The sequence below is a fragment of the Ciconia boyciana genome, chromosome 3 (assembly GCF_034638445.1).
Source record: "Ciconia boyciana chromosome 3, ASM3463844v1, whole genome shotgun sequence".
Lineage (NCBI taxonomy): Eukaryota > Metazoa > Chordata > Aves > Ciconiiformes > Ciconiidae > Ciconia > Ciconia boyciana.
The window spans coordinates 73,446,973-73,464,259 of NC_132936.1; the positions used below are offsets into that span (position 1 = coordinate 73,446,973).

The 17,287-nt window shown below is 45.7% G+C and overlaps 1 protein-coding gene across 3 annotated transcripts in view; it reads right to left on the bottom strand.

Annotated features, from left to right (window-relative positions):
* Nucleotides 1-2,611: 2,611 nt before the first annotated feature.
* Nucleotides 2,612-17,287, bottom strand: part of UST (uronyl 2-sulfotransferase) — a 176,207-nt gene continuing 161,531 nt past the window's right edge. Inside the window, exons 8-10 of one of the 3 annotated variants that reach the window (XM_072856146.1) lie at nucleotides 13,905-14,181; nucleotides 7,788-7,843; nucleotides 2,612-7,235 (exon numbers count right to left, since the gene is read on the bottom strand). In XM_072856146.1, coding sequence (XP_072712247.1) covers nucleotides 7,171-7,235; nucleotides 7,788-7,843; nucleotides 13,905-14,181 — 398 coding nt within the window. In that variant the 3' untranslated portion in view covers nucleotides 2,612-7,170. Of the gene's footprint in view, nucleotides 7,236-7,787; nucleotides 7,844-13,335; nucleotides 13,529-13,727; nucleotides 14,182-17,287 lie in introns of those variants that run through there. The other 2 variants (XM_072856145.1, XM_072856147.1) reach the window with 2 other exon arrangements.

Here is a 17,287-nt window from a genome sequence, read left to right on the forward strand (position 1 = left end):
TTTCTTTGCGTTCTGGTTTCCGCTGGTGGTGTATCCCGCCACCACATCTGTCTCGCTCGCTGCACCTTCTTGTCTCCCAGCGTTGTTCTGGCCTATTTGCTGTGTGCTACGCTTACCACATTAAATGAATTAATCTGCGAAGATTATGAAACCTACTTCAACAGCGATTTCACGCCTTAGGAGGAGCCTGTATAAACTCTCAGACCTGTTGATAAAACAGCAAAGAGAAAAACCTCCAGGCCTCTATGATGAAAGCTTCTGCTTTCTCATATTGTAAGATAAATAGCCTTATTAGAGTCAACACTTCTTGCCCGAGATAGATAGCCTCATGCACAGCCCTAGACTTGCTCTTGATCCTAAACTGGAGGGGAAGGCTGGCAATGGCAGAGCATGTACACAGCTACATCGCTGCCGTGCTCCTGGAAGAGCTCCTGACAACTGCTTTATTCTTAGAGCTGCACCTGTGGCGAGTCAGTGAGCCGAACAATTCTTTGACAAGATTTAATGCCTCTATTTAACGTCCCCCTTTGTAACGTCTCACAGTAACTGCATTTTAAGTGATGTGAAGAGCAACAAATAAAACACGTAAGCACTATTTTTGTGGCCCTCCAGCCAACAGTGCTTCGCAAAACAGAAGCACTTTTCTTTGTGGAAGTCTGGCTGCTAGAGGATGCTCAAACAGCTGATGTTGCGGGGCTGGCAAACTCAAGGGGAGTTTCTCAAGTCCCTTGACAGCCCTCATCAGGAGACCAAAAATCAGGGCTGCTGCCTGGGGCCCCGGGCTTTCCCTGGGGTGCAGCGTGGTGCAGTCGTGTCTGCAGGGACTCCCAATTCCTCCTCAGCAGGCCGTTAGCAGAACGATGTCTGTGAAGCAGCCCATTTCTCACTGCTCATGCGTCTGAGAGTCTGCCCGGCTGTGTGTCACTGTGCCCAGGTACCGCCTGGCACTCAGCTTCATGCCCAGGAGGAGCCGGGGAAAAAAAGAGGAGGGTGAACAGGCAGAGGAGATGACGGGGTGCTTGCCAGGGAGCAGGCAGGATAGGACACAACCTTTTATTAAGGAGGACAGAAGGGCAAACGGTGACGGCAAAATGGTAGCTGCAGGATTGATGGCTGAGTCCTTGAGCTTAGTGAGAGGAAACTGGGTGTCCTTCTCCTTTAAAGTGAATGTACAGTAAAGGGTCCCCATGCCGTGTGCCAGACTGGCAGGACAGAAAAGGAAAGCCGGTCTGTGTGAAGAGGGCAAGTACTGTATTGACAGCGGGAGCACAAGGCTCCTCATGCTTTTCTGATGACACGTTTCAACCCAGATCAAGCTCTTTAGGAGCGAGCTGCCTCATGTGTCATAGCCCTCAAATCCTTGGCCTCTGCACTGAGACTACCAACGAGAATGCCAGCTATGATGGTGGGTTTATTTTCACCAGACTGAATGGACTTCCCTCTCATTCCACAGAGAGCACGAGACAGCTGTAAGTTAGCAACAGCTTTTCCTTGGAGAGGGGCCCGAGGCATAAGATTTAAACCACCTAATCTCTCTCTGTGCCCGTGTCCCAGGATCTATGTTCTGTCCGGACCAAAATAGCGAACAAGGAACCACGGGCGAGTTCACCTAATGATAATTGGCCGTAACCCCGTTCGGTGCTGCTGGAGGAGAGGTAATGGGAAGGGGGGAAAGTGTGGGGGGAAGGCTCTTGTTTAAAGCAAGGTGCTAGGAAGAGACCTAGGCTCCCGTTCCCAAAGTGCGAGACTGGGTAGGTCACGTGCTTCTAACTGTGCCGGCAAAGCTGGGATTAGAATAGTGAATGATCTCTCAAGAGAGCGCTAAGGTTTAGGCTATTCATCTTTTCTGGGCTTTGATGTTGCCAGAAGAAAGGTATCATCTGTGCAGAAGTTCAATGTGTTCTTCCCACTGCCAAAAGTCAATGGGAATACGGTTTTGCAGGCTTTACGTTTGTTCATCAAAGATTGTTACAGGCCCAGCCTGGAAAGGACTTTTCACATACTTGGTTTCTTTGGGTGGCTCTCGAAAGTAAGCTGTGTGTTATCCCTTCAGTGCGCAGCAAGACGCTTCCTCTCTCTTCCTCTCTCCTCGAGCGAGCCTGTCCCGCTGCGATCTCCAGAGACGCGGCCACTCCCTGGTCTTCCTCTTCTAATACCCTGCCCCATTTCACATCATCTCCCGCCTGTAACCTCCTGCCTTTCTCGGTGCCTGCATGCTCGCCGCCTTCCAGAACCGTTTGCTTGGCAGCCCTGGCTCCGTCCGGGCTCCCTCAGGCAGCTCCCTTCTTCTGCCAGCAAGCCGGTCCTCCTCCTCGCCGGCCGCCCCGGGCTTGCCGAGGGCCCGCAGGTACGCGGGGCCCGGCAGAAGCAGGCGGCAGGGAGCGAGGCAAGCCGGGGGTGCTGCCGGCACCAAGCCACGGCCGAGTAGAGGAAAAGCGCTCGCCCGACGCGAAACCACGGAGCCGGCTGCCACAGCAGGTTTCTGGGCTGGTTTGCGACCGGGAGCCACCCGCGGAGCTGCTCCCCCTGCTCGGGGCCGGGGCGGCGGCCGGGGCCGGGGCCGGGCGGCGGCGGGGGCTCGGCGGGAGCGCGGCGGCGGGCGGGACGGCTGCGGGCGGGACGGCTGCGGGCGGGACGGCTGCGGCCGCGGCTCCCTCTAGCGCCCGCCCGGCGCCGGGCCGGGGGAAAAGCCCTCGGGGGCCGGCCCCGCTCCCCAGGCAGCCCCGCCGGGCTGGCCGGGCCTCCGGCGGCCGCGGCTCAGGAGGCCGAGGGCCCGGCGTGTCCGGGGCGGGGGGCATTACCGGCTTGGTCCGCTCTCTTCTGCAGGCAGCAGTTCTGGGGAAAAAAACCGAGTCCAGCCCCGAGAAAAGCAGCAAAGGGGGGAAGGAGGACCTTCACCTCTTGCGTGGAGAATCGTTTGTTCGCTTTCCCCCGCTTCTCGTTATAGAAGCTGTTTTTCCCAGAACAGGATGTTGGGCCAGGGAGAGGTAATATAAACAGATGCATTCTTTGAAAGCTTGCAGTGCATTTTTGCGGAGCACAGGCTCTGCATTGAAGCACAGAGACCCATGAGGTGTGGGAACAAGGGACCGCAGCAGCAGGAGGAACAACCCTTCCTCTGAGAAAAGTGAGTCAGCCCAGAGCCTCCCTTGACTTTAGCACTTTTTTCTGGAGAAGCAGAGGGCACAAAGTTGAGATTGAGAGGTGAAGAAAACCTTCAAACAAAGCTGATGTTGGCTGGTTGCTAGAAGAAAGCTTGGAACAATATTAGGCAGCCTTGCTTCCTTTTAAAAATGTGCAGTATTAGCTAATTTGCACCAGCAGTGGCCTTTGCTGACGGGAACCGAAAGGAAGAAAGGATCCCATCTCTGCTCGCCTCCCCTCAGATTGGCTCTGGCACCTGACCAGTGACTTCCAGGGTTATTAAGCAGTTTCACCTGGACCCATCACTATGTCTGGACCTGGGCTGAATCCTTTCCCTGTTGCTGTGTGCTCCTGTCTTTTATCAGGCGTGGGCTTTTCACAAGGTGTGCCCGCAGCAGCAGGGGCAGGGAGAGTGGAGCCAGAGAGGCTGTGACTGGCCTTTCTGCAGCTCCCTTCCGGATAGCCAGCTGCTTAGTACCTGCACCGGGAGTATCTTTCCTCGCCTCCCCTTGTACAGGGTTCTGCTCCTTACACCTCGCCACACATCTCACCTCTCTTCTGGTTTCTCTGCTCTGGTCTCCAAACCTCTTTCAAACTTTATAGAAGCAAACCCTGTCTTTTGTGTCTAAAGACCCTGTGGAGCTCTAGAGGGCTGTAGCTATGTTTTGAAGCTATACACATATACCTGCTTATGCTCCTGTACAGTGCAGAAACCTAACGCATGCTAACTGTGGAACTGCAGCGCTACGGTGGGAACTTGCCATTGCTGCATGTGCCGGCCTGGTTTTGCTCCACTTGGTTATTTCAGATTGCAGTTCCCTTTAGGGTGGCACCTTCACGCAGGCTCCATTGGCCCTGAGCAAATAACAACCACCATTTAGACAGTCTCCAAACCTGAAGTCCCAACAACTAATGCTGCATTTCCCCGAGAATGAGCTACCAAGTCCCAGTGCAAGTTCAGGGCTTGTCCACACCATTTCTCTGCCAGGTCTCCTCTTGAGCAATGCAAATGGGAATGATGAGTAAGGCAGCAATTACCTTTTGACTCACTGGACTAAAGCAAACTGCTTTTGTAGGGACAGGCTGGAGAAAACAACAGATACCTGGGTTTGGCTTGGCTTGCTGTTTTTTTCTAAAAGGCTGTTTCATCTAAACTGAAATGACTGGCATGTACTGGAGGGGAGGGAAGAAGGAAAAGCTAGCTATGCCCACGCATCGAGCACTGCAGTCTAGGCCTCCTCAGCAGGAGGCTCCCGCAGTTTAACCTGCACTCATCCACCTCTTGCATAAGGCTTCCTCTGCATACGAAGCATTTTTTTGGTTGTTTTCAATTGCAGCATATACCGTTCAGCTGAACATTAACACTGTGAGGTAAACACAACATTATTATCGTGACTATTTGTCATTACTATTACTATTTGATCCTAAACGTTGTCTTCAAAGATATGATGTGACACTGCTGGCTTCACAGTACATAAAGGCTGGCCAAAACCTGAAGGGATATTTTGGGGAAGGTGGGGATTACCTGTCCTGTTTCGAATTACTTTTCCCAGCTGACTGTGTGGCAGGAAAATGAGGAGGTTCTCCCCATGGAAAATTTCCCCAGGGAAATTCTCAGTGCCTCCTTTTTATTTCCAGAGGAGTATAAACTAGTGCAAAGTCCCCGAGTGGTTGAGAGCGCTACATTCAGCTGCCTTCCAGTGGCGCCCGGGCAGCTTGCTGGTGCCTGGGACTGACACAGGAGGGTGGAGGCCGAAGTGCCCAGGGCACGCTGGGCAGTGGCACCTCAGCTGGATTTTGAGTGGTCTGGGGCACTTGCTGCTGGGATCGGTGGGAGGCAGAGGAACACAATTCCTGCCTGCAGAGACCGCGCGTAAATAAGGCAAACAGCGCAGGCGTTGGAGTTTGTGAAGTCTGGCTCCACCGCAGCTATTGTGATCCCGGTTATTCAGGAATTCTACAAAACCGTACCAATTCTCATAAAAATTTTGCAGAGCAGATAAATACTACACTCCAGCCTTCGTGGTGAGGGGAAAAGGAAAGCTTTAAGCAATTAGGCTGGGCCACACAGCGATTCAGCAGCAAGCCGGGCTGCCGGCTGTGCGGGGCTCCCAAGGCAGCAGTGCCGCTGCATCCTCTTCTGCCGCCTGCGACAGCACCGGCACGGCTGCGGCAGCCCGGGCAGCGGCCGGGAGGGGAGCTGGGGAGGGGCACCGCGGGACCACATGCATTTTTTAAGGAAAGAAACCTTAAGGTTTCTTTCTTAAGGAAAGAAACTTTAAGGAAAGAACCTTCCTCATGTTAGCAAGGAGCGGCAGCTTTCTTAAAAGATGCTGACCTGTGGCTAAATACATTTTCCCTGTTTGCCCTGGATTGCTCCGGTGTAAGCTTTGCTATCTATTTTTCACTCTTCTATTTTGCAGAGAAGCTAGAAGCTCTTAACTTTGGTCAGAGCAGTTCTTGGCCAAGGTTTTGCCGACGCCTCCATTCCCTTTCCCGTAGTGAGAACAGAGAAATGGGTTGGGTCTCATCTCGCCTTCCTCGCGGGAGATGGCTGCCATGGTGCTCTACCTACAAAAGACAAAAATGCTTTAGGCTCCTTCGGGGTGACCATGCTCCTGAGGAATCAGAGTAAGTTTGAGAAGAGCCCCCTTCCCCAGGCAAAAAGAGGACATTCTCTTTTCTTTCTGAGAAGCAAAAAGCTTTTTCCTTTGACTCAAAAGATACTGTTTTGGAAAATCAGAGCTGACCACATAATAATTCCATCTCCTTCTCCCAGTTTTGGAGTGATAAGACATGCGTGATGCTGCTTGACACTGTGATATTTATAAGACAAAGTAGAGGTCAAATTTGCTGAACAGTTTCCAAATTCCAGTGAGGTTTATCACAAAGAGCCCCATGCACGGACCCAAGTGGCGTGACTGACAAGGGCTGGATTGTGGAGTCACTAGAAAGCTCAGTTTCCAGCCAACGCTGATGGGCCAAATCATGTTCTTTGGGGCAAAACCTGCTGGAAAGCTACAATTATGCGCAGACTCCAGGGAGTTTTCACAGCAGAGTTTCTGACAAGAAACCCCATTGTGAGGAGCTGGGTTTTCATGCTTCAAGGAGCAACACTGTCCTCTATCAGCACCGTCCTGCCCGGGTCTGCTGAGAAACAGCCTGGAGCGCAGCCCCCCGTGGGGCAGGCAGGCAGGAGGCTGCTGCCCTCCCTCCCCTGCACCCTCACATCTCCCCTGGATCCCTCCAGCCTCCTTGGAAGAGAGGCGCTGCCGGGCTCTCCTTGCCAGCTTTCTGTCCCAAGAAGTGCAGGAAGAAAGGTTTTTCCCACAGCAAGTGCTGACAGGACTAGCACGAACTTGTCCAAGGGAAATTTGGCAGAAATGCCCACCAGCTAGCTACGACCGAGAAACTGGCTCTGTTTCCCTCTCCCCGGTCAGACACCAGCCTCCAGGGCTGCTGCTGACACCGAGCGTCTCTGCTCATGTCGGAGGACTGACACCGCGGAGACTCCTTTGCACCCTGATGTGCTCACCTGCCAGTGCATTTCAGCCTCCCGGCCTGAAGCCAAAGGGGACGGATTTGGCATTGCTAAGCCTCAGTTATTTCCACAGAGGCAGGCCAGGACTCGCCCTAATACTCAGAGCAGAAACTAGATCTGGAGCAGGAACGAAGCTGACACCTACAAGGTGGGCTCAACCTCAAGAGCCTTCTCCCAGTATCAAAGTTTAGAGCAAGGCTCAGCAGCTCATGCTCCTCCAGAAAGCATGGGCACTTGGACACACAAGTCTGGATTACATCCCCATTTGCTCACTCTTCCTTAAGATGCTCCCCAGAAGACGTAGGCAAAAGTTTTAATGACGCATACTGTCCAGGTGAGGGAGGGACCGGGAGGAGATGAGGAGGAAGCACCAGATCTCTCAGCTGAGAGGCATATGCCCCTGTCTGATAGCTGGAGAAGCTTTCTGGTTTATGGATCCACCAGACAAAACCAACTACTCGGTGAGCTGAGTGAGAACTGTCTTTTCACTCCGTGTTGCTGTTGGTTGCTGAACAGTAAGGCATCACTTCATGTTCGGGGTTTCTAAGCACTGTGGAAAAACAAAGGAAAACACAACTTAGACTACATACATGAACACAGGTTCGATGACTTTTCAGGTAGCCTACAAGCACCACATATTTCAGGAGAAAATGTGACCGTGTTCTTGCAAATGGCTAAATTTGCAAGATGTCACTTCAGCCACCCATCCATCTGCTTATCTGCTCTTACTGCTACAGGATCACCTTCCCCAAACACAAAGCTACCTTACAGCCATGCCATTTCTGCAGGTGTTCATTATGCAACTAAATAGATAAGACCAGGAATTAATCTTTGTCCCAAAAGGACATAAATGGTCTGCTGAAGGCTAAAAAGTCTTTCATATTTAGGCAGTTACCTGAAAAGTTTGCAGAGTTTTAAGGAAAAGATAAGGGGAGACAACTCCATGTAACTAAAATTTTCCATGGTACTTGTTTTGCCTTCTAAAATCTAGGACTGATCTTAGAGCAGGAAAGAAAGTTCAAGGATTAAGACACTTGGCTAAATTATAATCGGTGCTTTTTCACAACCTTCCTGTGCGACATTGGGAATATCACTTACTCACTTGCTGTATCCATTCCCAATGTATGAAATGGGGATAACAGCACTTCTTTACCTCCACTGTGGATCAAAAGGATAAACATATTAATCATTTTCCAAGATGCTCAGACAATATGGTTAGTGCAGAAATACCCTACACAGTTTGACCTTGGGAAATACACCAAATATGCCCTATGGTTTGTTCAAATACAAACAAATGGGAGAAAGTGAAAATGGAAAAGGCTTACAGCTCTTCAGTGAGGCATAGGTGCCTCATCGCCGCTTCTTCTAGCACATCTCTCCAGCACGATCTTGGAAATCTTGTCTTCTTTGGGGAATCAGAGACCAATGACTAGAGTAGATTTCCCCTCCCTGAGCTTATCACCACAAAAACTAGATTGGAGGCTCCTAGAAGAGAAATTCCCGTTTGCTGTGGGAAGCCGTACCCTGGACTGTCGCTCGTGTCTGCCACGGACTGTAACAGCCTGTTTTTTTCCTGCACCCAAACTGGAGACGATCACGAGTTCAAAACTGGGAGATACAATTGGCCTTTGCTACCTGACAACGCTCCTGTGAGCCCTGAGGTTATCTAAAGTCTCCCGTATTGTCCTGGCCTGGTAAACTGGAAAACTGCAGGAATACTTTCCCTTGTGGCACAGTAACTAAATATTACTCTGCTCATTAGCAGCACCACTACGCTGAGAAGGATTTGTTTTACTCAGCTCATTACTTGCACTCCACCTGGAGAGAGGTTTGCTGAAGGATCAGATCTATGCCTCAGATCAGCTCCTGCACATCAGATACAGGTATAGGCTGTGTGCTTATACTCTGACAGGTTTCTGAGGTAGAGTGGCAATTCGGAAGTGCATGGAAAAAACCAAAAAAATGCTAACTTAATACAAATCACAGATCTGTATTTGATTTTGAAGCATGGTCTCAAGTTTTCCAGATGAGCCAAAGCCATGAAGAGAGTGAGCAGTTTGTGTAACACTTCTGCTGGGTGCTCTATACCATCCTAGTGTTTAGACCATTATTCTTAACCCTGAATAGCATCGCCTCCATGTGTTCCTGCTCATCTCTACTTTTCACATCACCACTTCCCCCGTGGTGTGGCAGAATGCTTTGCCACCGGCCTTTTTGCCCATCGGATCCAAAGAAGGGAACAGAAGGATGGCAAAAGTTTGCATAAAGCACACTCCTACCATGCCTGCCTGACAGGAGTGTTATTAACTTACCCTCTTAGTGACCATCAGTTAAATACAAAACCAGACTTGCATTCTTCCTTTACGTACTCAGAAAAGGAAATACACAGGTTTATATTTGAACTCCACATTCAAATATACCACTGGTCAAATCCTACCATCTTATGGTGTCTGAAAGGCCATAGATGTATTTGCAGAAAACCTCCCCCCTTCCCCATCCCCTGTTGCCCCCAGAACAACCTTCCACCCCACCCCCAGGCTCTTCCAATATGACAGCATCAGACATCGGTGCTGGGACACAACCGTTATGGTGTGCCGTGCTTTCATTACACACACCTATTTTCAGAAGCTTACAACTGAACTTTGAAGTTCACTTTGTGCTGCAGCTTGGCATGCAATGCCATTTCTGGGCAAACCAAAGAAAATGTATGACAGTTTTTCAGTTGTAAGTGAGACATAAGCAACTCATTTATGGTGGTTGAGATTTAACTTTCGACCTTCAAAATAAGATCCCTTCCATCCACTTCTAACATTTTGCAGAGGATTTTTTCACCCCCTCAGTGGCTGTTTCTCACAGAGCTGCCTTCCAGCACCCTTCCCACCATACCTGTGGCCACCTAAGCAGAGCCCAACTCTGAAAACACTCCCTTGGGACAGACCCTGCAAAAGTGGTCCTGGTGGTTCCAACACCACTAGACAGGTACTTCCAAGGCTTGGTAGACCTTTCTTGTTTTTCCTATGGAGTCTGTGTATGGAGGTCTATATGTAACAACGCTCAATTCTTTTCTCTGGTCTTGGCTCATGCAAGCAGATTGATCGACAGCATTTTATATGTTTGCTGAACTCTTTGCAATAAAGGCTGATTCCTTAAAAATAAAACAGAAGGAATGCTGTGGTATTGTATTACAGTATTCTAGCTCTCAAAAATGTTGCTGTGTTGTTTTAGGCTATGGTCTAACATCACAGATGTTCCCTTTCTTAAAATGGAGGGAAAGATCAGAGCACCATTACCCGTAACTGGAAATTACAGAACTTTATTTTTTAAGAGGATGTAGAGTTTTACTTGTTGGCGGACGATGTTTTTTCATTTGATAAGAGGACCCAAGTTGGCATGCAGTGTGGTTTCCTTTTTTAGTCAAAAAATCTACCTTTACATTAAATATTTTTATTACATCAAGAATTGAAAGTAGGAAGAATTCAATGGCTGGAATCCACAGATCTGTTCTCCAATGTTTAAAATTTGTCATTTTGTTGGTGTGTTTATGATGGTACGTACCATTCTATATTATAACATTCAAACAATTCATCAAAGGTCCAACGATAAAGAATCGCAAAGAAATTGTAATGCTTCAAATACACCATCAGTTTCACATACCTTCAGTTCTGCCAAGCTACTTCTCTACACTGAAGTAGAGAACATTACAGATACTTGGACTTAGCCTTGCATCAGCACCACAATTTATGTGGAAGAGAAGTAAATTAAATAGGAACAAAAAATGGCACCATTTGTCACTGTCACTTGAAACTTAAGACCAAAATTTATTTTTTCCAGAATGCTGCATTTTAACAACAGTTGATTCTCTCTTTAGTGTGAAAGCACTGATTTACTTACATTACAACATCACTCTGGAGTATTGGAGCTTTTACGCCTGGCCATCAAATCCATGTCTAGTAAAATGCAGTGTATGGGGAACAAGCTGATTCTCTCCTGGATAAAACTTCTTTCTACTTAGCAGCCACAAAGCACATGAGACAATGTACTTCAGGGTACTTACTGCACATCTCGGGTGAGTAGAATAATTCTGCCTTCACTCTCACACCTCCAGACAGTTCGGGACATAGAATAACCCAGGAACAACCTACCCCAATCTTGCTGCTAAAGTAGGACTTTTAGATGATAAACTACGCCGGATCCAATCCTATTCTCCTAGGTGCAACTCCAGCATCTTACCCACAGCCACCGTACCCCGGCAAGAAAACTAGTGTAAGGAAGTGGACTATGGTGCTAGAAGAAATGTACAGGTTTTATTTTTAAACATCACTGGACCGAAAAATAGAGAGTCATATGGCTTATTTATATTTCAGGAGATGGTAGTGAATAAGTTAAAGAATATTTCATCCCAAAACATACGTTCCTTTCATTTATAGCTAAGCTAATGTACACATACGTTTTCTTATTTTCATAAATGTCAAGCACCCACCTTTTTCCCCCCACAAAGATTTACACGTACATGCATGGCACTTCCTACAAAGCTGTCGTGGGCTAAAGGCTTACAAACAATTTTTTTTTTTTTTTTGGAATAAGAAATATTAATTAGACCAAAATATAATCATTTAAATCAACTTCTTCCTGAGCAACTTAGAATTTGGAATGTGCTGAAAAGTTTCAATAAATAAGTCAAAGATTAGCCAGCTTAAAATGTACCTTTTAACAATTAAGTAAATATATTTCATGACAGACAAATAGGCCGTAGGACCAGGAATCTTAGATGCTATGTGCCCGATAAATTTTTGAAGTACCATTCAAGGAGGAGAGGCCAGGTTGATTGTTACGAAAAATACAACAATGTTAAAACCTAGCGAGTAAATCATTAAACAGGTTTTGTATTTAGCTTATAAGTAGTGATGGCTGAAGATACCATTAAATAAACAGATAAAAATAGACTTTACGGTAAGCAGCAGTGAACTTGCAGGAAGGGCGGATGTGTTAAGTGACTGATTATTCTGTTACAACGTTGGCAAAAAGGATTTAAACAGAATTTCAGAAAGGTGAGAATATTAGTTTTCTTTCCAAAACATAACAACTCCACAGTGTGTAAACTAATCATTACTCTTTCAATGTAATTTCATAGAAACCACTTAAAATATACAATGCAGCAGATTCATATTTTAGCTAATATGTTAGTTGTTATCTGTGCCATTTTCAGCTTTCTTTAATGTGCTCCCCCACGGTAGTGCATTGCTACCACCAACCTGGGATGTTAATAATGAGAACAGAATCTTCTACATAATATTTTCTGCAAGTTAGCATCTTGTCTTAACACGATTACACTTCTTTATTTTCGTTCTCTGCGTGTAGGTACAGTAAAGACTGACTGGTGATGAAGACGGGCCATCATGTTTACTGGCTCTCAGCAGGCTCATGGAAGAGGAAACCCTTGGAAAGCATGTTCAAGCTTAGCCCAAGTTTATATACCTTGTCCATCACAAAATAACTTTTGCTTGTTATTGCAAACCAAAGTATGAGCTTGCAGATGGCAGAAACACTGCTGAGGCAGCTGTAGAATAGGAAGCAAAAATTTCTTGGTAGATGTTTGAGAAAGGACGTGAGTTAGACAGAGGTGCATTGCCCCTGAAGTGTTACTGGGACTGGCAAGGACCTGCAACACTTCAGCCCTGCTTCTTTCCAGGGCTCTAGGACAGGAATTTATTGCTATTATCCTCTGCTAGTCCAGCTACCTCTGGCAACAATGGTGCACAAGAGGCCAAGGCCTCACCAAGACCCCCAGATCCCCCCTATTCCGCTATGGAGCAGATGGCCAAATAGTTCTGCCTGTTGCTGCATGCAGGTCGGTCACTCCTGCACCACCAGTCCTGGCAGGCTGTCGAATAGCCAGCAAGCCCGCATGTCACAGGGAACCCTGGGGACACCCACCTTAAAGACAACAGCATGTCATGTATTGGAGCTATTCTCCTTTCCCCTCCCAGGCTCCACTGATCACCTTCCTGGTGTTTGCTGATAACACTTGTAGTGATTAACAAGGGCAAACTTTCACAGTGACTCTCATAACAACCTATCACTGAATCGGCTTTGGTTTCACAGAGTATGCCTTCTTCTTTTCTTTGTTTTATCATTCTGAAATATTTCCATATGTATGTCCATATTGTTAATTTTACTTCTAGCCATGCTAAAAGCAGGTGTCTGGTGTTTGCGCTGGTGGGGCAGCTGCGTTCAGCTTCAGAAGTGAACAACTAAATTCTGTGATTGCAGAAATACCAGTCACACTTAATAGGAGTTCCAGATCATCTACATTTTTTAATGAGTGACTTCTTCTGTATCTCTTTGGATTTGTGACCCATAAGAAGAATAAAAATCTACAAATACCCTCCCTGAACATAAAAAAAAAATACACTGTACCTTTTCCTTCAGAGTCTAATAGAAAAGTACTCAACTGCAGAAATAAAACTCTACCGTTTAGGTAACCCTGCCTTGCACTTTTCATCTGTTGTTGCCATTCACTGGCCAGGTAACTTTTTCCACTCTGTGAATTAGAAGGGTTTACCAAAAACACCTAGGTCCTGTAACTTGCCTTATGTCCACTAATATTAATTTGTCAGAATAGCAGCCTCACTCCTCCCACACAGGGTAATTCAGAAGGCATTATCTAGCCCCTTTCTGAGCCTGTTATCCTCGATGCGCACAGACACGGCAGTGGCTCTGGCCGTACCACTGGGATACCAGTGTGCTCTGGGCAGAAAGAGACACTCTTCCCAAATGGCTCGCTGCCCGTAGTCCGCATTGCCGGTAGTTAATGCCGCAGTGTTATGCAAGGAAGACTTGTTTCTGGAGAAAAAGAGAGACAAGAGTCTGTAAAATTTACTTTGCAAGACCACCTAATCTATTCTCTTATGTTTTGCAGGTGCCCAGTGCCTATTGTGCACTCCAACAGTTATTTTGTGATAGACAGTAGATACTTCTCTCTTGAACTATGCTATAGCAAGGATGCTATAGAGCTGACACCATACAATGAATCAATCCTGCAAAACCAGGTATCTCCTGATGGCCCCAGCGTGTGGGAATTGTCTGTTTCATTCCGTTTCAAATGCTGCTGCGCATTAATTCAGTTCCTTAAGGAATTACTTTTAATAATAATTAAAAAAAATCTTAAGAAAGCTGGAGGGATCACCAGAAGAGAAAGGACAGTTCTTCCATCCATCACCTTTTATAGATATCCTCTAGCCACTTTTCATCATCTTCCTCATCATCCATCGGTTCCTCTGTTTCCAGGGGAGAAGGAATGAAGAACTCAGGTCTGGGACGTGGTTTCCTGATATGAGACTTGAGTCCAAACTTGCGCTTTAGCAGGTGGAACTGTTCTTTGACATAGTAATAAAACTCGTATTCGTATCTCATGCGTTGGTAGAGGATCTGTATTGCTTCTGGAGAGGGGACGGTCTTTTTCACTGTCACAGTCAGATTGCCAAGTTTCCTATGTTCTGTAAAAAAAACCCCAAGCAACATGGTGGGTGCTGATTAATGAGACCAGACCTAAACCTTTTTTTTAAAAAGATTAAGGCATGGCCCTACTGCATTACTGATACAAATGAGCTCAATCTGTCTCCTTAATAATGGATTTACTTTCAGCCAGAGATGAAAAAATACAGATGTTAGACTTGCATGTTTAAATATGGCTTGTTCATACATGGCATTTGGCATTGCATATAACCACCAAGGATTTTAACTGGCAATGGTTATCTGCAAATGCAAAGTAGGTCATAGCAATTATGAGCATAAACTACATGTAGAGACACCCATAACCTTGCCTGGCTTTGGAAATTTTGCCTGATGCATGTGAAGTACATATACAGCACACAGCTGAGCTGAGCTAATCAATTATTTCCTACGTGACATACCACGTTGTGTCTCAGTTGTGCTTTACTATTGTTCAAATCTTAACAGATATGTATCAGTCTGAATCCATCTCAGGCTAGCACCGAAGCATTGTTGGCATCACCACATGACACCTCAAGACCGAACGTGCCTGCTGACCTTCTCATCCTGTTATACCTGTTAATTAAACCAGCTCATCTTCCTGTCATGCCCTGGGACTGGAAGATTTCAGTATGTTTCTCTTCACCTGACAACTTTTGCTTTGGTAATCTTTATTGTTGATAAAGGATTAGAGTTACTAACAAAAATATTGAGTTGCCTCTGCCTCCTCTCTCCATAGATTATTCTACCATTGGAGATTAATGTATTTGAACAAGGTGTAAAGCAAACTCTCAAGGCAATAATTTTGCTGTTTTCTACTAGGCTGCCAGAGCATCCTAAGTATTTTCTTCTTCTCCAAGACAGAAACGTAACTGGAAGTCAACTGTGAAGAAGAGAACAGAAAAAGCTGGAAGTACTGACCTGTAGCATCACTGTATCCCCCCTAACAACTGCAACTTTCTTTAGGAGAAGCAGAGATGAATGTTACACTGATGAAGTACTAGCTTCTATAATTAGGTTTTCTGAAACGTCAGTGCTCCAATCCAGTAAGTCTCATGTGTTACTCTGAGAGAACGTGATGCCCATGGAAATGACAGTAATAGCCTCAGAATACACCTGGGTCCAGACACGGCAAGATGAACGGGCTTGCATGGAAGCAAGGAGATGCCAGTTAGACATTAGTAAAAAACCTTTTTCATGGTAAGGATAGTTAGGCAGTGCGGTAGAGCATACAAGTTACAAAAGCTGTACCTCTGGAGGATTTTAAGAGCAGATTAATTGATTCTCTCCTGAGGGAAGCCACTTGACTAGGGGACATCTTAAGGCTGTTTTCCATGACTCTAAAAGTAATAGATTAATTTTAGTTTTGTCAGTCCTTACTTTGCTTCCTTGCTCTTTGCTACAACAGCAAGGTCTGCATGAGAACTGTTTTTTTTTTGTCCCAGGATAATGTCTTGGCTTCTGCTGCTCAGTCTTTCCTTAATATTTATATCCTCTATTTGTGCTGCCTCAAATGCCAAACAGAAATCCCCATATTCTACATGACTACATAGATAAACTGTTGCAGTGAAGAAGAGCTGGATTTTGATATGGAAACCTAATTCTTATTGTAACAGCAGTTCTGCAAGTTAGAGGAATTCAAAAGGGTTGGGCCATGAAGCATGGCAAAGAAAAAAACTTACAAGGGGGAAGCAGACAACAAAGAACATTTCATGTTTCAAACCGGGTCCCAGTGGCAGCGACCACCCTCGCTTCCAGAGGGAGTCCCTGAATCAAAACGGGATTTTATCACGGGCAGAGTTTTGCTCACACGAGCAGTCCAAACTGAGGTCTTCTGAAGCACCTGCCAGCAAAGCTAAACACATGCTTAGCAGCTCTACAGAGAAACACATTTTCACAATTGCTTACACGTAAGGCTAAGGGATGGATCGATGGTTCCTAGTAGGAAAACGCAGTTGTTCTTGGGATTCCACAAGCAATACGTTCATCCAAGAGAAATAATCGAGAATAACTTTTTAGGGAAGAGAGGAATTTTAACCAAAGGCAAACCCATGTATTTCAAGAGGTAATAAAAGATGAGTAAGTCCAGCTAGCAGACAGAACAGCAATGATCTTTAGACAAAAAATATGTATTATACAAGATTTTGAAAAGCACAACAGAAGGGTAGAGCACAGCTATGTGAATATGAACTGCTTTCTTTACATTTTAAATGATTAATGTTGATACAGCTTAGGGTATCCATACCTATAAACACAATCTAATTTTCAGACAATGGACACACGTTTTCCTACTTCAGAGTAAAGGGACTGAAGAAAAACAACTGAAAGCTGTTCATTTTAATAGTACTACACGAGACAGCAAGTGCTGCTGGGCTGGACATTCTCATGTTCATTTGACTTCATTGTGTCCCACATCTGGTGCAGAAGAAAAAAGTTTTGTCTGAAAGAGGTATTCTCCCTCTCAGTTTTGCTTACCAATTACAGCAGAGTAATTTGAAATGTAGGAAGAATAGGATACAAAGAGAGAATAGGTTGACTAGCTTACCAAATGTAATGCTGTTCTAAATCACAACAAAAATATTTAAACCATTAATTCTATTTTGCATTTGTACTTTTAATTCCTTCTCTAAAGGAAGAATGGTTTTCATTAGTTGGTAACAATTAAAACGTGCTGCTCTGTAATTAAATGGAGCTTTTACACCAAACTTCGTAGTTCTTTACACTGAAATCTGTCTCTACTCAGATTCCAAGTAATTAAACACCTTTTAGTACACAGAGTTCTTTGTTCTTTAATTACAGTGATGTATGGTGATATATGCTCTATACTTACTGACTGTTCACAGTTTATCAGTTTGTATAGCTTTATTTAAGTAGGAGTAAAATGATTAACATATACACAAACTGAATTAAAAATAAAAAAGCTATCTTTAACGTGCTGTCTAGCTAAGAAAAAGTGTAGAGGAAGGATCATTAAATGCTTGCATTTAAAACAGACATTAGCATAGAAAGCACTACCTGTAGCTAGTGAATGGGGTGAAATACTTTTGGTGAAAATACCTGGGTTCCCCAAGAGCTTATTCTCTTCTACACCACCTTTACCCATAGACCGGA